The sequence below is a fragment of the Cygnus atratus genome, chromosome 1 (assembly GCF_013377495.2).
Source record: "Cygnus atratus isolate AKBS03 ecotype Queensland, Australia chromosome 1, CAtr_DNAZoo_HiC_assembly, whole genome shotgun sequence".
NCBI lineage: Eukaryota > Metazoa > Chordata > Aves > Anseriformes > Anatidae > Cygnus > Cygnus atratus.
The window spans coordinates 63,882,347-63,905,573 of NC_066362.1; the positions used below are offsets into that span (position 1 = coordinate 63,882,347).

Below are 23,227 nucleotides of genomic sequence, written 5' to 3' on the forward strand. Positions count from 1 at the left end.
AAGACTAACAAATTGCAAAAGCATGCAGAAGGTTATATCATCTTTGACAACCACAAGTGAAACACTGCAGTCTCTTTTTTGCTTCCATGCTCGAGTTGCTTTTTACTTGTTTATTGTGCAAGTCTAACTTAAGATTGATGTTACCTACAGACACTGTCAGACTTCACCTAGTTAGGTGGCTGAAGGTGGAAAAACCTGATACCTGTTTGCAGATGTATAGGAAAAGTTTGGTAGTGTATTTGTCTTGGTAAATTTTAATGAGGAGAGAGTGTAGAGAAGCATTAATTAGGAAGTTTGACATGACAGCAAGTGTTTTAAGATGAAGTCTGTGTACAAGGGAGGACAGATAGTGATGGACAAGGAGATTCAGACTTCTTAGTAACTTACCTGATAACTTGCCAAGATTTAATTTTATTCATCTGTAGCTTTTGTCCTGTGCTTAGATCGTTAATACTTTTTAGTTCTTTATTATTGGAAACTACAGCAATAATTTGAATGCAGGTAATAATGAAAGCTCTTGCTTATGCTTCAGAACTTACTTTGGGGTAGTATGAAAGTAGCACTCTTAGCTATAGGGTAAAGTAGAACTTCCTACAGCTGAACGAGTAGCATTGTGATCCACATAGATACTAGACATGCATTCTTCTGATTTAATGCACTGCTGCATGTACATGGATTATGCTTTGTGAAGCTCATTAAACCCTGCAGGCTTCTTGTGTATGTTACTGAAACTTCTGCAAATGCAGTGACTAGTTGCAGATAACGGCTGAAAAATGCAAGAATTTCTGGGATTGTCCTAAAACTGGACAACGACACTTCATTTTGTCTTTGTCCAATTTGTCCTTTAAAAGAAACTTTCACTTGTTTCGAACCCAGTGTAACAAGTAAATGTTATGACATGTATTTTCTGCTATATATTTTTCTAGTGACTTGATGCAAATACTCAATTATGTCACTATACAGTACACTGAAATAGTAACCTACCAAAAAGATGAATGTTGGCACTGTAGGAAAGCAAAGGCTTTCACACATCTTTGTGTGTTTAAACATTTGGTTTAGTTGAAATAATGCAATTACTTATTCTATTTATATTTGCCTCTAGTTGCGCAGGCAAACAAAAGCTGCAAAGCTATAGAGAATCACTTACAGTTGTGGTTTTAAATACTTAGAGCAAGGTTACTACTTTCCCCCAAGCTGCTTTCAAAATGTTTGGACTATCTAGACAGTCATATGTGTCACTGTCAATAACAGGACTTACGCAGCTTAAGGAGCTTACTAATGTTCCAGATTTTTCTGGTAACTTAGACTCACCTGTTTTCTGATTAAATGCTCTCATCTTTTTTAAAGCAAAGTAGAACCAATTGGTACGAACTGTTGAGGGGACAATTAAGGAATTAAACAATTAAGGAATAACAAGGCCCTGCAGAAGTCACTGTTTAGCTACAAAAAGTTAGGCTACTGCATGGGATTACTAGTGTATCCTTCATGCCAAGCTGTGAAGTATAATGTAATACTTCCTGCAGGAGCTGGTGCATTGAGAGTATCTGGTTCTAAAGTGCAAACGCTAATTCTGAGTAACCTGCTTGCAGTGCATCTCTTAGGTGCAATTTCTTTAGAATGTCTGAAAATGCCATCCCAGTAAAAGATCTGTACTTACTGGCATGCAGTGTACTGGGAGGAGGAAGTATGTGTTAGATCTTGAGTAGTGGGTGCAGTTTTGGTTTTTAAGTTTGTTCTGGCCTTGAACTTAAATATGTGGTTTTCTGTAGATGGAGGTATATTTAACGTTGCACTAAATGCATGTAAGCTATCTTATGTATTTGGTTGTAAGAAAACCAATCGATTCAATGGTTTAACTAGTTGTGGCAACTGTAAGCTGATTTTCACTGAAGTGAGAACTTGATTCAGGAAAACTCACTAACAGTTTATTGACCTGTGGTGTTCAATACCTATAGTTTGCTCTGGAATTACATTGGATAAGGTAGCTTGACTTGCTTCCAGTGTTAGATTTAACCTTTTCCTTTGTAGGTGCCTAAACCTGTACATCAGCCAGCTGCAGAATTTTGCTCTACTTCAACTCTTCCAAAAGATCCAGTACTGAGAAGGGAAAAACTTCAAGATCTGATGACTCAGATACAAGGGACTTATAACTTCATGCAAGTATGTTTTTCCTCTGCTGTTGTGGCAGATCTAATTCCTACTAGGTTAGGAAAAATGCAGTGCTGACAGTGCATGTTTGCCCTGAATGGATCTAGCTCTTAGTTAACAGCAGCTTGTCAAATGAATACTTTGCTTGTATGTAGAATTCAATTTTTTCTTTTTTTAAAAGGAGTCCATTCTGGATTTTGATAAAGCTTCACCAAGTGCCATTGGTTCATCTCAACCACCTTCAGTTACTCCAGCAAGTAGTCCTGTAGGTAAGTAATAACAGTAAACACAACCTGTATGTGAGATTCTGGCAACACCGGCAGGGTGTGCTTGGCTGTGGATCAATAGACCTAGTGGGAAAGACAGCTTGTCTAATTAAAAAGTATCTGTCAGAGCAGCTTGAACCATTTTCTTTTAAGTGTTGTTGGAGGTGCCTTAAGCTGATGTGCTTGTGTGGAGATGCAGTGTTTATATAATCAGACAGGCAGGTACACCTGAACCCAGCTGCAGAACAGGCAAGCTGTGTGTACTGAATTTGTCTGTGGCCTATAGATACAAGCCATGAATGAGCTCAGGATGAAGAGCAGTTAACTAGCTATACTTTATATAATGGGCCATGATAAATAATTTGTGTGGCTTTTAAACTATAAAACACGATTACCCAGTTTAATTATTTAACTGCTCTGTTTTTATCTGGAAAGTGGTCATCCCTACCTTAGTAGAAATATTCGCACTGAATACCTGCCTTTTAAAAAAAAAAATTCATGTGGGTGTAATTTAGTGATGCAAGTCTAAATATCTGCAGTGCATACTATAAAAATGCCATGCATCTTCATATAGCAAAGCATCTTCATATAGCAAATTCTGACTTTAAAAACAACTGTTACTGAACTCATGGTTTTTTTTTTTTTACAGTTTCAAAAGAACAGAAACTGCCAAGTCAAAGTGATTTTCTTCAACAACCCCTTCAGGTAAGTTGGTGTTAGGACTCCCCTGAAGAGGCAAAGGAGTACTCAAGAAATACAGTAGTTATTCACTAGAACAGGCTTTATTTCAATGTTAACAGTGGCTTTGTAACCGATGTCATAACTTCAGTTTAGTAGCTTAAAAGTATAATCTGGCAATGTTGACTGCTGTTGTGCTTATCACAAAGCAAATGCAGAAATAAATCTTAGAAGCTAGAAACTTCTAGAAGTAAAATAGTATTTTGAAGATGTGTTCAAGTAATTTCTGTTTAACTCATAGGTAATGACACACAGGAGGACGTGCCTCTTTCCTAGACAGTGCACGTATTCATCTCTTAAGATCCTTACTTAAGATGAAGATATAAGGTCTCTAATTTCATAGCCATGGTTTGAACCTTAAGTTCACTAACTGTGCTTTCATGTCTTTACTTTGACTTTTAAATAGGTTTACTTGCAACTAACAAGAACCCTTAATTGTTAAAAAAGGTAGACTTAAGCTTACAGGTCAAAGTACTTCAGGTCCTGCCTAATTCTGAGATCTACTTGTAAACAGTGTGGGTTTTGGTTACAACCAAACATTCAAGACAACTTTCCAAAATCTTATCTTTTTCTCTTCTTGCAAGGCTACTGCTTCATCCATGACCCTGCATGGTTCTAATACTTCCCTAGCATCTGCTGATCAGACCCTTTCTGGCTCTGAAACTGAAGACTTGGTGACACCACAGACGCCACAGGTAATATTCCCAGGGGCTCACTTGCATTCAGAGGTCTGAGAGCCAGCCTTAGCAGAAAGCTGTGGTAGGACCTTTCCTGAATACCCATACCTGAACAATGTATGGGAATGGAATGCAGGTGGCAGCAATAGTGTATACTACATCCTGGATACTTAAAGATTGTTGGAAAAGTCTTCCTAATACTACATAAATGCAAAGTGAACACTCTGGCCCTTGAAATGGGAAGGGTGTGGGATAAAAAATGCAGGCTAGAAAACAGGCTAAAAAGTGGTGCATATTCTTGTGGAAACACAAGCAGCATAAGCTTGCTTTGGTTAGTGCAAAGTAATTCCTTCTATTGGCAATATAGACTATGCATAAATTGGGGTGGATATTTTGATGAAATAGCAGACTAAGCTGAAAACTGAAATGTTCTCATGCAGTAACTGAAAAATGGTAGGCATCTGACTTCCTGATGCTGAGCCAGGAGCTTAAGCTTTGCTTTCTTACCTGTATGTTATATGCAGTTAAATCTTAAACTAGTATTTCTTAAATATTAAGAGCTGAAAAAATAGTTGCAATTTATGGTGGCTTATGTCTTAGATCTGTAAGTGTTGCTGTGCTTGGAAATAGTTGGGTCTTTTCACTGGATACTTAATACTGTGTATGTAAATTAGCATAAAAATGAACATTCCTCCCTTATAATGTACATGCTATCAGGATACTGACTATGTAGCCTTTACTATATTCCTTGATATACTATATAGCTTAACATCCCAATGAAGACTGTTTTATTATTGTCTTCTACCTCTTGAATAAGTGGTTTTAGCCTAGTTCTTAATGCTATCTTTTACAATGCAATAAAACTTCTTGTGCTGACAGACATTAATTTTGCTGTTTAACTTGTTCAGCACAGCACAAGTCTTCTGCATACATATAATTAAGTGAAGGTTCTGAGTTTTTGCAAACTCAGTGTTTGCCATTAGGTTTGCTTGTGCCCAGCACATCTCTTGTCCCTTAGCTCTGAAGTGTGATGGCCTTCATCTAAATGAGAAGCAGAAGGACTAGAAAGCAGTAGGCAAGATTCATTTGGTTTCAGCATGACCAGGGAGTATATTCCATGGTGGCAGTGAATTCTTTCGGAATGGAAATGCAGTTCTGTTGTCACCTGTGACATACATGAGACTTGGTAGTCTTTATACTTCGATACACAGTAAAAGGGTAAGCAACTCTTAAACCTGGCATTAGGTGTCTGAGTTAACCATAGAGCCATCCAGGTTTTACAAAGGCTGCCTATGAAAGTTTGTTGCTAAAGCCTTGTTAGGCAAAAATTACTGGAAGATTACTGTCAGGTGTTTCCACCTAATTCAGTGAGACAGGTGTGTCACTTTGTAAATAACTGCTTGAAGCAATCTACAAGTTCTTAGGATTACCTGACTTTGCAGGGCTAGTTGTACAACTTCTTGTTTAAAAAGAATATTGTTTGAATCCCTAAAGCTAATTACTTGAAGCTTTTGCCTAAGATAACTATTTAGTATGCTTACTTTGGACTTGAAATATTTGTCTTGGTCTTTCAAAATTCACCTGTTTTAACCAGTGCACTGCTATTGCTTAGTTTTTGCAGCAAGCACAATGTTTTGCTATGCTTCTTGTAATACCTGGTACATGTATGGCTTCTTCCAGGCATCAGCATCACTTTCTCAAGAGACTGAGAAATATGCTTCCCAGTCATTGTATCAGACAAGTTCGCGTATTTCTGAGCCACTGATACCTAAAAAGATTGAAATTGCTCAGGTGAGTTATCACAAACAGTTTGGGTATTAATAATCATGTGGGATAGGCATCAGAAAATTGTGAGATGTGGGATCAGGAAAGTATAGTTTGTTAAACGATCCTCACTGTTCCTTTTGATTTCTGATTCATGTACTATATTGGTATTCTAAATAAAACACTTCATTTTACCACTCTGCACAGATGAGTCAATGTTGGTTAATGCTTTGTCTGGACAACTCAGCATTGTTTCTAATCTGAACCGTAATTGATTAAGTTGGGGATAAAGTAAGCTATGTACTTCCTCCAAACAAAACTACCAAGTTTGTTCGGAAAGAAGTTGTTAGTTCAGAAAATCTTTCAATAAACTGAACAAAAAGCATCCCATGTTTCCTTAGCGGTGGACCAAAACACTTAATGCCTGTTTGTTGTGAAATTCATACAATGAATGGTATGTATAGTAGCTCATAGGCACATTTCACTTAATCAGCAGAGACTGCAATAGAAGTACTGATTGCTGAGGATGCACAGCAAGATTTGAAATTGTAAGCAAAAGCTATTTTGTAGCACTATGTCCAAATGTCATCCTGTAGAAACTGCTGACTTGTCAGTCTGGGCTTTAGAACAATTTAACTGCTTCTGTTACTGCCTGATAATTATCAAGTGACCTCTCATTGTTTTCATTCTTTCCTCAGGCAACTGTTCCCCTCCCAAGTGAGCCACAGTCACCGTTGCCAACTTCGAGCACCTCTGTAACACCAGTACCACAAGGGCAAAGCTTTCAGTCTCCTCCAGCAAGTAGCAGTTCTGTGACAATAACAGCAGCTCCCTTTCAGGCTATGCAGACTGTAAGTGCCACTTGAGGCCACGTAATAACTGAGCAGCATGCTCATAGCTTAGCCCTAGTACTGGGGAAGCTGGTTTCCCATGATATGATAGAGAACTTGAAAGGTCATTTTGAGGCTTCAGTGTCGGAAAAGTATATCAGAGCTCTGCTTCTCCAGTTCCTGGGATATCTTCGTATCCTAAAGGAGCGAAGAGGGAGAAGTTAGGTATTAAGTCAATTGACTTCTACATATTCCCCAAGGTAGAGTTGACTGTACTTAAATTGTTCTTGTGCATTGATAAACAGCAGTGTCTGTTTCTTCAGGTTGTTGTACATCATTACTAATGTTCATAAATATTACTAACACTGCTACTGTTTATCAATTTGGGGTGCAAGCCCTTCCTAGAGGAACCTAGAGGAAGGGTCTCCATTTAGCTGGTAATGTCCCCTTCTCTGTATTTGGTCTTAAACATTCTTGCTTAAAAGTAAGCTGTGGAAGAAGTCATCTGAGATTCTCCAAAGGCGTTCTCCATTTCAAAAAAATGTACTGGTGCAGTTCTACAACTTGGACTGATGTAGTAGGGCTAGTGGGGAGAAAATAGTGTTTCAAAACACAAGAACTCTAGATGTAGCTAAACATCTGACATTTTGGTATGCTCTTTAGTAATCACTACCGTGATGTTTCTTCCTTAGTTTTATGAATTTGTAGAAGTGATTCCAGTAGAACTTTTCTAAGATGTACAGAATTTTGATGTAATCATAAGTAAGGCAAGTGCAAGTGGGGGATTGTTATAATCTGGTTCTATTGAAATTAAGCCAAGTTGCTAGGTGGTGACTTTCATGAAAGTGAAAATAGTAGCAAGCTGTGATCAAGGAACCAGAGACTGTCTGGGGACCTGGTCTGTAAGGTAAATATCTACCATGACATAAATACGGAGTCATGGTCTATTATTTTAATTCTATCTGAGCCTAGGATCTGTGTTCAGAGTGCTTATTATCAAAATGGTACCACTGAAAGTTCACTCGAATGAATTCTGTGGTGTTTATAGATACATTAAAGATGCATTAAATATGCACAACTCCTGTTATTTTTGAGTCAAACTGGCAGATACCTGTCACTCAGTTGCTGTGATCGCTATTCCTCTTGTAGTGGTGGTAATCTTGAACTTGGCAATGCAGGGTTTTCTTTTTGCTGTTGCTTAGATTCATAGCCCAGAAGACAACAGGATTTGCATTTCATTGGGTAGCCAAGAGTCAGGTGCTTCCTTGCCAAACAGTGATACTACAGTAGTGAGAGATGTCCTCCCCGTTGCTGCGATTGTGCTTGTGGAAGCCTAAGGGCAGACAGTACCTGTAGCCCAGCTTCTTCATTAGTATTCCACCTGTGACTCCTAGGAAAAAGTAGACTAGGATGTGGGTGTTGACAGCATCCTCAATTTTATTTTAAAAAGACTGCTACAGCAGCAGAAGTGCTGGTAATAAGTGGATATGCTTTAAGGCAATTGAAATTATTGATTGGATTTAATAGTACTTCATTGTTTAGCCTTTTAGCATGGTTAGAAAAATGACTTGGAGTTCAACTGGAAAGGAAAATATTTCACTGAAATGTTGTCTACGCTGCTTTTCTGCTTGTGTACCAGAGTGCAACGCACATCTGAAGATCCAATTATGGAAACATTTAATTGTAAGGCCATATTACAGGCTTCCTTGTCATCAATCCATTTCTTGCAGTAAGATATAATACCTTCTTGCATAGATCTCTTGATCACCACTAAAACTTCACGCTGCTAAATTATATTTTTTCGGTAGGATTGCCAACATGCAGGATTTCCCTTCTTAAATATCAAGTGTCTGCTCAAGGCCCAGGGAAGTATCTGGAAGAACCTCAAACAATTTCTGATTATGTATTTCATTCTAAGTGGTCTTGCAAAGCTTGAAATCTCTGCCTTAATTACCCAAAGCATCTAAGGAGGCTTTAAGATAAAGGGCATCTACCTGTTTGTCTCATCTATATTCAGAAGAAAAAAAGGAATATACTTAATGCATAGCTGAAATTTAGTTTCTTGACAGAGAATATTGGATACTCTACTTGGTTAGGTTCAAAATAATTGTAAGTGTCAGTTAGGCTTTGAATCGCTTTGATCACTTCATCTGAAGTAAAAACCCAGAATCTGTGACATTTTGTAATGGTTAAAGCTATACTCGGCATTTTAGTATTATGAGTTTTCTGTGTTGGTTCCCTATCAGAGCCAGTACTTGGTTCTTTGACCCTGGAAAAAGTTTTTTCCAGTTCTAATTATGGAGGCTTCTGAGAATGATTAGAGTCATCAAGCTGTGAAGTTTAACGTAAGCTAACAGAGTAAATGAGAGTAGGAAAGTGGAGGTTCAGTTTACAAAAGGGCTGGAAGCTAATACAGTGTTTATCTGAGTAGATGATAGAATTGCATGAGCTTCCAAGATGTGTGTTCAAACATGAATATCTTATCTCAACCTAGGCTGTTAGAGCTTCAGCTCAAAAGCTTTAATCAAGGAGTTGAACAGTGGGTTTCACCTGGAAGCAAACTAGCTTTCTATATGACAGGATAGCTCTTCTCTTTATTGAATATAGTAGCTATGTTCAGTCAAGCTTACATCTCTTGGCCAGTAGCCAAGGACACAAGAAGTTTAATAAACTTACTGTGAGGGAAAAGGATGGGTTCAAACACCATGTACTCAATTCTAAGAAGTAACTGATGTTTAGAAACTGATCTAGGCATTTGGATTTAAACTGTGGTGTAGCAGGGTGATGGCATTAGGCAGACTTTAACTAATAGTGCAAAACATTTGTCTTGAACTATATTGTAGGTATTTAAGGTGAATGCACCGCTGCCTCCACGTAAAGACCAGGAAATTAAAGAGGATTCTTCATATTCAGCAGGATATAACCAGAGTTTCTCTACAGCAAGTACACAGACTCCTCCTCAATGCCAGCTGCAATCTTCTCATGTTGCAGAACAAACCTCTCTTTCACAAGAATCTCTGTCTTCAGGTAAGAATTGTACATGTCTGCATTTCAAGAAGTCTTGGAAGTTATATAAGTTCTTCAGATAGTATTAATTCATTAATGTGCTCTGAATATTTTCAGGTTCTAACTCGCGAATTCTTAACCACTGAAGTTCAATTATTAACCACTGAAGTTCTTATGTAGCATTTGTTAAAATTAAGGTTACATCAGCTCTAATCCAGTTGACAATATGGTATGTAAACTTAATCTTGAAACTGCTAGCAGGATGAAAGACTGCTTCAGACTAGCTACTATTGCATGGACAGCATCACCCAAGTGCCTGATGCATATAACTTCCCAATAGGTGGGAAATTCAAGTATGCAGTGGTACTTGTCAAACACTTGCTTGGAGTTGAAGCAGTGATGAAATACTTGAAACTACTAGTTTGGTCTCTGGTAATACAGTGATGGCCACTATAGTGATGTCTAGTGCTGGAAGATGGTAAATTCTAGAAGGCATGGATAAGCTTTCAGTGCTTTGATGAATTACTCAATGATAACCATTTTGTGCTACAGGTACAAGACTAAAATGTGTCATCGGAGAACAACTTAGGATTTAGTTTTGTCTTAAGAATGGGCTTGGTATTATATTTCATTTGAACTTAAAATATAATTATCTACAGACAATGATTTTTATCTATAGTAGTGCTTGTTAAAATCTTCTTGAGGATATCATGCACCTTACTATAGCAGTGATAAAGCATTCTAGATTTCATGACGTGTCATATGCCACTACACTGCAAAAGGGCATACTTATAATTCAAGCTTAATCTTGCCATGTTGAAGTGCTAGCTTTCTGTAGCAGACATCAACGTTTCTAATTTTGCCCTAAGTTCATGTCAGTTATCTAGGAGAGTTAGTTTCCTAACTAGGAGGCCTCAGTCACAAGTTACTGTAATTCAGTGAGGAACTGAGAACTGGCTGAGCTGCAGGAGCTTTTGGTGCATGTGTTCTCATCCTCAAGCAGGATGCAAGATGACAGCCTACAATGCAGCAAAAGATCTTCCTTTTACTGATGTTTATATAGATGTAACTTCTTACCAAGGCTGTCTTTATTGGTGTGAGTCAGTGTCTGACCTGAAGAATATTCAACTTCTGATAAGTAGGGTTCTGAGCTGCCTTATTCAACATAACTGACCTGTTTCACTGATACCAGGTTAATATATGGAGTTGACACTAAGAATTCTAAATGGAATGAGCCCACCAAATTTGCCTGAAAGAGGTTCCAGGATGAGAAGGATGACAATTTATGAATCTGGGTTTATAAAGTTATCACTGACTCAAGGTCACCTAGTGTTACTGTTTTTCTGCCAGAGAAAGCTTCCTAGAAATTATACTACCAGCCTCGCTACTATGTGTAGTCAGTGAGACATCCTTCTTTGGAGCTCTTAACCTTGGAATAAGTGCAGCAGTTAAAGCTTGTTTAGCTTGAGTGCTCCTTATCAGACTATAGGAGGTGATCAACAGCTTTTTGATGAAATACCATGATGTTCAATTAAGGCTGTACTGTGGTGGCTCTACACAGACTTCAGAAAGACAGTTTAGACTGACACTGTACTTGGATCCATTTTAAGATGTTCTGGGTTGATTAAAAAAGCATGGATTTGGAAACATTAGTGGTTTTAAGGTCTACATTTAAGGCTAACCACTTTACTGTGAGTGAAAAGCATTCTTGAATACTATCTGTACCTGTTAGGATTGAATGTCAACTCAAGAGACTGAACCTAACCGTTGAACTAGCTTTCTGCAGTGGTCGTATTGCCATCTAGATAAGATGGAGCTTGTTTCATTGCACTGAAGGATGTCAATACTGAGGTGTGATCTAGTTTATCATAGACCGCTGAGGCCTTGCTGCTAGTGGAACTGTACAGAATCTAAGTGAAAATTCTTAGTCAAGTGTTGATAGTTTTTTCTTCGAGCTTGGTTATTTTCTTGGTGCTGGCAAGCTTGTTATGCCCTAGTCAACTGAATCTTCTTGAACACGTAAGAGGCTTACACTGACAGTCTGGGCTGTGCCTCTGATGTACTTTAACAAGCATTACACTCTATAGAATGAAAAGAAGGATCCCACTCCTTTGAAGTAATGAAAGGACAATAACAGGATATACTGAGCAGCTTAATCTGACTGAACTTAATGCTGCCCTTGCTTCTAGGTGTTGTAATTTATTGCAGCTATAAAAGCTCAGAATTCAACTGTGCCTTTTGTTTTAAGCAGTGAATTATCAACCTGATGGAGCTGTTCCTGTTAGCAATGGTAGTCTCGCCTTTTATCCAGCACAGACTAATGTTATACCAAGACCCCCTCAGCCTTACCTTAATAGTCGTGGGTCTGTCAGAGGATCTGCTAGAGGTGGAAGGTCACTGGCCAATTCATATCGTTCGCCTGGTGGGTATAAAGGTATGTCTTTACTGCTACCTTAAGAAAACCTAGTTAGTATAATACCATATTTTAAACCATTTTTAGTGTTAAATTTAGGTTCTACATGTGGAAACTCATATCTTTTTAAGAGCAAGGTGTGGAGAATAGTGTCTGTCTGTATGGAACTTAAGCAAGTTCATTCTGACTTCTACTTATAGTACCTGTACTTTGGGTGTCAGGTGAACTGGCTGAGCAGTTTCATAGCCTGAATTATGAAAATGGAGATGTTCAATGACAGTTTAGTAATTTCTGCTAGTTCATTTACCCTTCTGAACTTCTTACCTCCTTTGTTCTTTCCTCTGGCCTCTGTCACTTGCTAATGTGCTGGGCAAGTATTCTCTTCAGATGTCACTTAGTCACTTACTATCTTGTTTCCTGCAAATGCTGCATTTGTTCAACACTACAGGCTTTCAATATTACCAGCAGAAACCAGGATAAGGGAAGGAAGTTTGCAGTAATGGAGAACCGTTGTGGATTAATAATAAACTGAAGGATTTTAAGAGGATTGTTTGGACTCCGCAAATCAGTTGTTGTTCTGCTGCTAGCTGGAGTGTCCTGGAAAGTTTGAGCTGACTTTTTAGCAGATAGTAGCTTCTTATCAAAGTTCCTGGTAGCTGTAGCCTGTTCACTTTGAAGTCAAAGCATGCTTAATCTGAAAGAGAAGTTGTTTCAGTTACTGGGCTCGGACTGATTCCTAGCTTATCGGAGCATGTACCAAAAATGAGTTAAGTAGTTCTAACTTACAAGCAGTCAAAGATTTGGTAGTGTCTGGTACTAAATTGCTTGTGGGTGGTCTTTGGTAGGTAGTCTAATAGCTGGAGAGGTTAAATATTAGTAAAACAGAATAGCTGAACATGGGTAATAGCAAAACAGTCTTAATTTTATGTTAAACTCTGTCTATGGATATAGCAAGCTTTTCAGCTGTTCTGTGAGATCTCATTAGTAACAAACAGGCAATTGCTAAGGTCTGTTAATACTCCTAAGTATGAATCATTGCATGCAGAGTAGATAGCTCTGAGTAGCTGATGGAAGAGTTGATACTCTGCTTTGAATGCTGAAATAAAGCATAAGTATAACCATGTAACTTGATACATGTGCCAGTTGCTAAACAGGCTTGTAAAGGTTCTAGCTGTATTTTGTACTTGTGTAAATGAGTGAATATTCAATATTAACTTCTATTTGAACAGGTTTTGATGCTTACAGAGGCTCACCCTCAATAACTAATGGCAACTATGGCCAGCTGCAGTTCCCTGGTAGAGATTATGCTGGAATGCCATATTCTCAGAGGGTGAGTATTGACTTGGTTTCCAGTAGCCTTCCTGAGAACTGTAGAGAAGCCTGCTAATACTGTATCTTTTCACTATCCTAACAGGTTAAACTACTACTTCTAAGTTAGTTTTCTTTCTTAGACAAATTCCTTTGGAAAGGTAGAAAGCAGTTGAAATAGGAAGACAGCTCAGGTAACATGTGGGACAAGTTGATTTTAGTCTGAAATGCAGCCAGATGGCAAATGAAATGACAACTGAGTCCATCTGAACGCAGGTTTTAAAGTTAGTACTGAAGTGCCTTTAGTGTAAAGTACATAAACTCCTGTATGGACTGATAGAAAATGGGGTTAGGCAAGTTTCACACTAGTTTCACGCTTGTTTTTAGTGAATTGTTCTAGCCATCCACACTTCGGGATTGCAACTAGGAGTGCAGATATCCTTATTCTTGAAGTTGTGGCATACCGGAAAACCTGGGAGGAACCTGCTTTAGTGAACTTGATTTGAATGAGGGCAGGTTTCTTAAAGGCTGCCCTATCTTGAAGATTTGCAGCAGATCACAACAAAGAATAACTAGTCCTATGTTCTGCAGCCTCCATCTGTAGTGGTGGTAAAGTGTAGCTGGAAAGGGTGAAATTAGTTACTTTGAATATGCTCTGTCAAACAACAGCTGATGCAAAATGGAAGCTTTTCAAAATTCACCCTTTACACCATTTCATGAAGGGTAAAGTTAAGTATTTCCAGTTAATGGTTAAACAGGTTAACTTTCAGTGTTTGACTCTTTGAAAATGAGTGGATGGTCCAAATACGAGCTAAACTCTTGCTAAGATAGCTTTGGGAGGTCTTGGAACACGGCATGTGAAGCACATTTCAGATATCAAACTAGCATGCTTGGGGGACAAGTGTTCCTTGAGCTTTATAGAATCATAGAATGGCTTGGGTTGGAAGGGACCTTAAAGATGCTCTTGTTCCAACCCCCCTGCCATGGGCAGTGATGCTTCCCACCAGACCAGGTTGCTCAAAGCCCCATCCAGCCTGGCCTTGAACAGCTCCAGGGATGGGGCAGCCACAGCTTCTCTGGGCAACCTGTGCCTCACCACCCTAATAAGGAAGAATTACTGCTGAATATTTAAATCTCCCCTCTTTTTCAAGCCGTTATTTCTTGTCATTCCTCTGGGGGTGTGAGAGGTGAGGAGGAATTTCCCTGATGTGAAGAAAAGGTACATTGTCAATGCTGGGAGTTCTGCAGAATCTTCAGTTTCTCAGTGCTGTGCTTCCTGCTTACCACCTTAGAACTTGCAGCTACCAAACCAAAGAGTAAGGGGAGATAATCAGAGGGAGGCAAATATATCTAAACTGTCAGCTGCCTGTACTACTGCCTTTCAAAAACGGGAAGAGATAAGATAAGGTCTTAATTTGACACTCAGCATCTTACTGCAGAAGAAAGCCTCCTCTGTGTTTTAACTGAGGAAAGGGCTGGTTGAAATAGGTAAATGAGTTGCTTTTTTAATAGGGAAATAATTAATAGGACAAATTTGATTTAAATAATGAGACAATTGGATTACTGCTGGTGGTGGTGTATGAACAGCTATTCTCTAGGAGTCACTAGGTTGTCTTTTGAAGACACCCAATTAGTTTCGAAGGTGAAATTCATTGACTTTTATCTCTGCATAAGGTCTTCAGTCAGTCTCAGGTGTCTCATTCAAATGAGTTTTATGCCTCCTACTAGACTTTTTGATTTTACCTTTCTGTGAAAGTAGCCAAAACTATGGAGTTTAGATTACAGCTGTCTTATATGGGTTAAATTGTAAGATCTCAGTAATGAGAATTAAAAGGGATTATATCAAAACTTAGCATGAACCATCTGTTGGCTTAGGCTAAACCACCAAATCCTTAATGTTTCTGTTTTGGAAGTAATATGGAGGTATGATGTCTTCATTTGGGGGTGGTATGGAGCACTTGGATATAGGGGGAAATGGAAGGAGTGGATGTGACTAACTTCTTCAGTAGTTTGTACTGAGAAAGTATAGCAGATATATCAAAGCTGGAATCTCTGTGCCATCTATACTATCTAAAATATTAAAATACATATATTTCAGGCTTCCTGCTACTTAGTGATTTGTGTTGATGTAAAACACTTAATCAGGATAGTAGTTACGTTGATTCCTGAGAAGTAAATACGGCTTACTAGCCCTGTGGGGATGTTCTGATTGAGCTAGCTGGCTCCATAGTACCCACAGGGAGATAAGTGGAAAAAATGGCTTTGCATCAAGGTAACTGGCTCTACTTTCTCTATGATCTTAAAGCACCTACAAGTTTGTGCAAGTATTAGTGCTCTAAGTGATGGGATTTTGCTGTTCTGAGGTGGCAGAATTTAGCACTGCAACCACTGCTTATTAATTTGAGTGATTAGCCCCTTCCCTGTTAGATCTAATTTTGGAAAAATATTCAATCAAAAGTGTATTCCTGTAAAGACATCTGTTCTACAGATACAACCTATGTCTTTTTGGTTATACCAATGTGTTTTAGATTAGTGTTCTTTAAAATGTTTCCAGTTGCTTGATCTTTTTTCTGCATCTTGGTGGTTTTAGATGCTAGCTGGGCTTCCAGATTCCCGCAGAGTCCTGTTGGTATCATACCATACCTGAGTGGCAAGCTATTGATTCCTAGTGCAACTGAGATCTATTAGTGCTTCAGACAAACATAATCAGCACTTTGTGTCAAATAGTACTGTTTTTTTTTTTTTTACATAAAGCTGTGATAACATGCATGAACTGGCCTGGGTTTCTAAGACTTCCCATCAAAAGAAAAATTAAGAGCTTGTAGTCCTGTTCTACCAGGACTATCAAACCCATACTTTCACAACTAGTAACAAACAAGCTACCTGACAAAAGGATTAGTATCAACAATGAAAGTCCTCTAAAATATGAGTACACTTTCATGTGACTTAACTTATTCTGAGATAAGATTTGTGGCATAATGAAACTATTTCTAATGACAATTTTGTGCAGTTGTTGGATAAGTTAGACTTGCAATGTACTTGTTCACAGATATCCTCATCTACTACATCTTAACCTGTGAAGTGCCTATTAGCTTAGACTGCTCTAGTTGACTGTAGTTTTTAGTGTACTAGACTTGCTCACAAGTGTGTGCAACTCTCCTGCCTACTGCTTTCAAGTTTTATCTTGGTTATCTAAACAGCTTTCCTTAAGGACAACCTTTTGATGTAATATGTATGTTACACAAGTTTTCAGTGGAGGTGATTATTTGGGCAACCTGGAACATCTGGTTCAGCAATTGCTAATATAATAATGCTACCTTAACTTTAGGCCCCAAAGTCTTTGGGTTGTAACACCAGTGGACTTCTGGAAGCCCCGGTTGGACTTCTAGAATCCCTGGTTGGCTGTAGGGTATTTTGAAGCTTCTTAACCATATAGTTCCCAAACCCTTAGTCTTGTAACAGTGTGGTGGTTTCTTCTTTTCATTAGTCATCAGCAGACTAGATGTTTTTGTAGTGTACTGTTTTGAAAATGAACTGATCCTTTTGTATTTACAATTCTTGGGTAGAAACTGTGTGTAAATGTAATGACTCTTCCAATGCTTGCTAGTGTTCTGCTACTTCTTATGGGGGACTAGTAACAAGTAGTGAATATTGCTGTTACAGTCCTACTAATCTCTGGTATGACAACTGGATCATCCTTGGCTTAAAGACAGTTAATAAGAAAGGTAACTAATAAGCAATGGAATATTTACTAGACCTTAATGCCCTATACTTTTATCATTTATTTCCCTTTACCTAGTAAAATCACAATTCTTACTGAAAAAGTGCAATGGTCTATTACACTGAAGAGCTTATATCCATACCTGTCAAATGTGAACTAGTATTTCAGAAAAGTCCGTTGGTGTAAACAAGATCACCCTAGCGAAATAAAAGCTCTGCTACCTTAAGTACTAGAACGTTACTGCCTTTGTGTGGTATCTAAGATATTAAAGCTTTCATTGAGTTCAAGCATCTTGGTCTTTTACCTAATGCACCCAGATGAGTAGTTTTCTTAAGTAGTTGCAAGATCTGTCTTGCTTCCTATGTTAAGAACAAGACTTAAGTTTTAAGTAGCATATATTGGCTATAATAACCCAACTTGTACTGGGTACTAGAACAGCTTTGAACTAGCTATACTATCTCAGTAAAACCTGAAACATAGTATGAACCGTCTGCACTAATCTCTAGATGGAGATAAGTTGCTTATTTGGGGTGGTGGTATCTGAAGTGCAGTCTAAAGGCAGTCTTAGAGGAATAGTACTAGATAAATTATATACAACAAAATTATATGCAACTTTACTATCTGTATGAGAACTCATTTTTCTAATAGACATCTTCAAGCCTGTGCAATTTTAATGCTCTTCCAGTAAGTTTCCTGTGTAGTGTTACAATATACATTTAGTCTTCTGTGGTTCAAAATATGATGAAGACAAGTGACTTAATCTGAACCTGAAGTTTAGGTGTTTAAGCTGTTAAGCTGTAAGTTTTTGAGTCAGGACTGCATTGTTTTTAAAACTTCCCTGGCTGGTCATGGGGCAGGGTGTGCCTGTTCAGCTTTGAAATATGTTCTTCTGTACAGACTCATACTATAACAGCCCTGAGACTTAAGGTAATGCACAATGAAGTGAACTGTGTATAGTGCAGAAGCTAATTTGCTAGAACTAGCATCTAAATAGCTTTTTAACTTCATATGAGCTATTATAACAGTAAATTTTCCATAAATAAGGCTGTTAACCTACACCTCAATTCTGAACCCTATCATTGTCTAGTCTAGAGCTTACATAAAGTGTAAGCAAAAAATACTTGAACATTTATTGGTAGCGCTCTTTGTTTTCAGACTTGCTCATAGCCATTCTACTAACACTTCTGTATTTTTTAGGATGTTAACTACCAGCAGTGCTATAAACGAGGTGGGATAACTAGTGGTCCTCGAGCAAATTCAAGAGGTAAGGCTAACATCAGGTTCCCAGTGGGGTATGAGTGTGTGTTGCTGAAGTGGAGCGTTACCATGAGTAATGAGAAAGTGTACTATCACTGTCATGGAAGAGCAAGCTTGGTTATAAATTAACCAAGCTAGATGGAAGCTCAAGTACTGCTCTTAAACAGTCAGCATTGCATAGCAGCAGAGGTGACTTCACCATTTTCAAGTTGGTGCTTTCTATGTCAAATGTCAAAACTCTCTGATATAGTGGTACCTTACTGAACTTTCTTCATAAGTTGACTTGGAAATACAGGCAAAATGGTACCACTGTTCCATTTGGCATCTTCCTTTGGTTGTAGGGTCTCTTTCTTGATTCTGAGTAAGTTACCAGATCCCAGGTACTCTGAGAAAACTTCAGTATGGAGAAGTTTTTGGGAATACAACCTGAATTTATACTCTACCATTGAAGTACAGCGTAGAGATCCATGCTTGGATTTGAACAGCTAGTGCATAGTATGCATTTTGAAAAAGCTATAAACTAGATTTAATCCTACTGTGTGTGCTGGGAAAAAATGGGCTTAGTGCTATAAGTGAAAAGTGAGGAGAATAACGACTGTAAATTCCCTACTTTGAAGAATAAAGGGAAATTTTGCGTATCATAGCAACTGTTTAGGATAAAGTGGCTCATCTCTGAGGGGACGACTCAGAATATTTCAGAAGAGAATTAAAAATTTCAGAAGAGAATTAAAAGTGTGGTGAGTTAACAGTTGACATATGTACCTGTTAGTGTTAAGGTATCAGTAACAACTTTACTTGGTCTTATCAGATACCTTAAGATACATCATTTCCTGTAGAAGCAGCAGAGGCTTAGCTTGATGGTAACTGCTTTAGATTTCTCAGATCTATTGTTTTCATTCTAGACTGAAACTAGGTTCTCCTAACTTGGATATTTGAACAAATAAATGTCTTTACTCTGGGGAGCAGGGTGCAGAAAGCCTAAAAGCAATTCTAGTCTTTCAGACTTGTAATATCTTAGCATCCCAAGTTGATATGACCTATTAAGAATACAACTCCAGAAGTACTGAGGTAACTGGAAGTGTAAGTTCAGGTCTTGAAGGTGACTAAATGATTACCGGGTTCTTGCTAATCCTGCTGAGTTCTTCCAGAACTTGCTTTTTCTCTGCTCAGAAGCTAGTATATGTTGGCTTATGGTAATGTGTGGCAAATACTACAGCTAATTATTGCAAGCTACTGCCCCCTCCTACTTAAAGTATGGGCAGTCATTATTTGTGTTGAATTATGGTCCATCTTGCTGAGCGCAAGTGTGATCAATGTGAAACAACTTCAAAGTTCTGTTCTTGCTGGGGTTCTTTGTCAATCTGCTATAGCTGAAAGACAAACGTGTTGCAAAACCCATACACTTGCTGCTGAAAAACATACCTGCAGGTTTTAGGGTACTCTTCTGTTATAATGCTTATTTATTGTTGCTAATGATCCTTAACAGCAGGGTGGAGTGATTCTTCTCAGGTGAGCAGTCCAGAACGAGACAACGAAACCTTTAACAGTGGGGACTCTGGGCAGGGAGACTCCCGCAGCATCACCCCTGTTGATATGCCAGTGACAAGCCAAGCTGCCACCATACTACCAGTGCATGTCTACCCCCTCCCGCAGCAGATGAGAGTTGCCTTCTCTGCAGCCAGAACATCTAACTTGGCCCCTGGAACTCTAGACCAGCCAATTGTGTTTGACCTGCTGCTGAACAACCTTGGAGAAACTTTTGACATCCAGCTTGGTAGATTTAATTGTCCAGTGAATGGTACTTATGTCTTCATCTTCCACATGCTGAAGCTGGCTGTAAATGTTCCCCTATATGTGAATCTCATGAAGAATGAAGAGGTCCTAGTGTCGGCATATGCAAATGATGGGGCTCCTGATCATGAGACTGCTAGTAATCATGCAGTCCTGCAGCTGTTCCAGGGGGATCAGATCTGGTTACGTCTGCATCGGGGAGCCATCTATGGAAGTAGCTGGAAATACTCTACCTTTTCGGGATACCTCCTTTATCAGGACTAAAATCCAGTGCAATGTTTACAAAAAAGCTGCTCCAAACACCTTGGTGGAGGGGGGGGTGGGACTAGCTTTGCACTTACGATTGACTTTATAGAAGATATGTGGTTCCATTATTGGGGGAATGATGGTCATGTTGTGCAAGGTGAAATCGTGGATTTGGGGTACTGAATCAGCACTAATTTGGCACTTTATCAGTTGTGATGTAGCCTTGCTAGTAAAGCTGTGAATGTATATTGTTTGCACTTACCCTAAACTGTATTAATGTCCAGCTTACTACACTATTGATTGCCTCAAGTATGGGCTATTCACAATGCCTTGTTGTGCCTCAATAAAACAAGTTAATATGCATTTTAGTATTAATCTTGCTAGTGGTCTTATTTTAAAAATGTCAAACTATCAACAAATTCCTGGTGTGCGCTGTACATGCATGTTTGTATACTATGTAGTCTTCAAGTGTACTATATAGGACTATATAGGTCTTCAGGTTTCAGTAATTCAGGGTAGACTACAGTTTAAATGGGATTACGTGTTTGGTTCTTGTTTGCAGTTTGTGTTCCCCTGTTGAAAATGAATTCATGATTTAGTTACATATTTAGGTACATACCTACTTTCTTAACTGAAAGATTAAGAAATCACAAATGAAACATTGCGCACTTTATTGGACTATTTTAAAGGTATATTCTGTAAACAGCTAGATTTGTCACTACGATTTTCAGTGCTGATACAACTAGCTGAAATTCTTACACCTCAAAACACTCACTGAGCTTGTTTGTTCAGATATAATATCTTAAAGCTATATCTGATTCTTATGAAGCCCAACTGTATGGCTTCCCTCTCACATGAGAATTTAATTTGCATTACAAGCTGATTCTTTCCTTTCAGACAACTGCTGTGGAAGCTGGTACTTGTAGTTGAAGCCTGCTCTCTGCATCTTAAATTTATCTTAATTTAAATCTGAATATAAATGCTAGGAATCATTTATAAGACTGTTCTTGGAGCTGAAGGGGGGCATATGAGCAGTCTTTAGCAGTCTTCTAGTCTAAAAACTGAACAACTATGACGAATGCTGTCATCTAAACTGCATGTCAAATACAAAGCATTTCTCATGCTTAAAGTGGAAGTTGGAACCTGTAAGAAAACTGTAGATCACTGCCTCTTTATACTTCTAAAAGCTTCAATAGTTTCTGTTCTATCAGCAGGAAGTATTTTAGGAAGTATTTTATCTAGGTATACTAGTAAGGGAGCTAGTGGAAAGGACTCCTACATGTAAGGGTGAACTTGAAGTGCTCAAAGCAGTTCAGCTAACCACTTTATATTCTGTGTCGGTTACTTTTAAATACTCCAGACCCTGGTATAACACTGCTGTTTCTCAGTGACTGATCTTGAAACTTCCAACTTTAAACTGTAAACCGTTCTCCCCTGCTACAACACAAATGCCAAAACAAGGTGTTTGGCATGACTTCATAAAATTACTGGCATGAGGATCATGATTTTATTCCAAGTTTAGATTTTTTTTCATATAGATTTATTTAGGGGATGATTCTACTGATTCTACTCAGTCTTTTTTTTTTCCCATGGCAGGTTCTGAGAGGTTTGAGATAAAGTTGTAGGGAATTGAGCTTTTTTTTAAAAACTGACAGAAATGTAAAGCCTTAACTACTGAATAGTTAGTATGTAATTTTGTATTCTGAACTTACAGAACTTTCTAGAACTTTCTCAGTGGAGGATCAGTGGCAAGCGTACGTAAGATGTTTAGTGCTTTTTCACCCCCAAGTTTGACAACACAACTCTCCTTGGCTCTTATTATGAGGACATGATAGATAAAACTGAAGTGCTAGGATAAATTTCAGCTTGCAATAGCTATGCATCTGCAGTCAGACTTCATTGCTTTTCTAACAGACTTGCAACTCTGGATTTTTAGATAGCTTGAGCATCGTCCCAATTACTTTCCCATGCTGTCTTAGGGACTAATGAAAAAAATGAGCCCTATTTTGCTTATAGCAGGGTATCCCTTGCACTACAACTGCACTGGTGCCTTAGCACTAGCTCTTCATTTGGCATGTAGCTAGTTTATCATATTTGGCTTTATGCACTTGTACTATGGATTTCCGATCTTTTTAAGAACAAGCTATCAGTACTTTTAAGTTTTGCTAATAACCTTTGCCTTTGGCAACCTCAGGCATGGTTACTGTGACTACATGGAGCATATACTGCTTTCTAATGCTCTGGTTTAAGCAGTCTGGACAACTGCTTTTTTTGACCCATGTGATCATTTGTTCAACTCTAACCTTATTTCTTACCAATAGATCTAGCAAAGCTTTTACCTATCTCTAGCTTGCATCTTTAAGATCTGAAGTAAACATCTCAACTTCAAAGCTGGTTATCCACTTGTGTATGTATGACACTTTAAAATTCCTCACTAAAGGAATATACAGTCACAGCAAAAAGCGTAAAGATATGAAACATGGAGTATAATCATTATACAATTGCTTAGTAGTAAATCGGACCATAAGTCACAATGAGTGGCTTTACAAGACTTGATAATTTTGTAAGCTGTATCAGCTTGAATCACTATCTCCACAATGCCAATTACTTTGTCTTTATCAGTCCTAAAAAAAAAAAAAAAAATTGGACAAAATTATCTTGCCATACATTAACTTAAAGTTGATCTTATTTTCATCTTATAGGATTCTCATGTAGTACCTACCTACCTCCCCAAGTGGAACTACTGCTTTTCACTGTTTCCAGTCAGCAGTGAACACAACTTTAGCTAATCTCTGTTACAGAAGAGCTACAATTGAATGGTACTGTCATAAAGTGGTGTTTAGACAAGCTGTGAAGTGCTAAGGCTATATATGTATAAAAAACTGCAAAAGATCAAGCAAAGCAATCTTGTTTTTCAGGCCAACAGCCGTCTCAGCCAAAAGGCACTGACAGAAAATTCCTATTCCAATCTTCAAAATACCTAGTAATACGACTTCATCTGATTTAACATAATGTTACGTTAACGTTGGGAGACAGATACCTCAATCATCGTTCTTTATGCT

At 38.3% G+C, this 23,227-nt stretch overlaps 1 protein-coding gene across 7 annotated transcripts in view; it reads left to right on the plus strand.

Moving 5' to 3' along the window:
* The window catches only part of CAPRIN2 (caprin family member 2), a 38,512-nt gene extending 17,973 nt beyond the window's left edge, over nt 1–20,539 (plus strand). For 2 of the 7 annotated variants that reach the window (XM_035550893.2, XM_035550887.2), the window contains 11 exons: nt 2,029–2,160; nt 2,330–2,417; nt 3,064–3,119; nt 3,737–3,847; nt 5,510–5,620; nt 6,292–6,444; nt 9,267–9,450; nt 11,678–11,863; nt 13,072–13,172; nt 18,069–18,135; nt 19,615–20,539. In XM_035550893.2, the coding sequence (XP_035406786.1) occupies nt 2,029–2,160; nt 2,330–2,417; nt 3,064–3,119; nt 3,737–3,847; nt 5,510–5,620; nt 6,292–6,444; nt 9,267–9,450; nt 11,678–11,863; nt 13,072–13,172; nt 18,069–18,135; nt 19,615–20,183 (1,758 nt within the window). In that variant the 3' untranslated portion in view covers nt 20,184–20,539. The remainder of the gene's footprint in view (nt 1–2,028; nt 2,161–2,329; nt 2,418–3,063; nt 3,120–3,736; nt 3,848–5,509; nt 5,621–6,291; nt 6,445–9,266; nt 9,451–11,677; nt 11,864–13,071; nt 13,173–18,068; nt 18,136–19,614) is intronic. The other 5 variants (XM_035550888.2, XM_035550890.2, XM_035550894.2 and 2 more) reach the window with 5 other exon arrangements.
* The last annotated feature ends 2,688 nt before the right edge of the window (nt 20,540–23,227 follow it).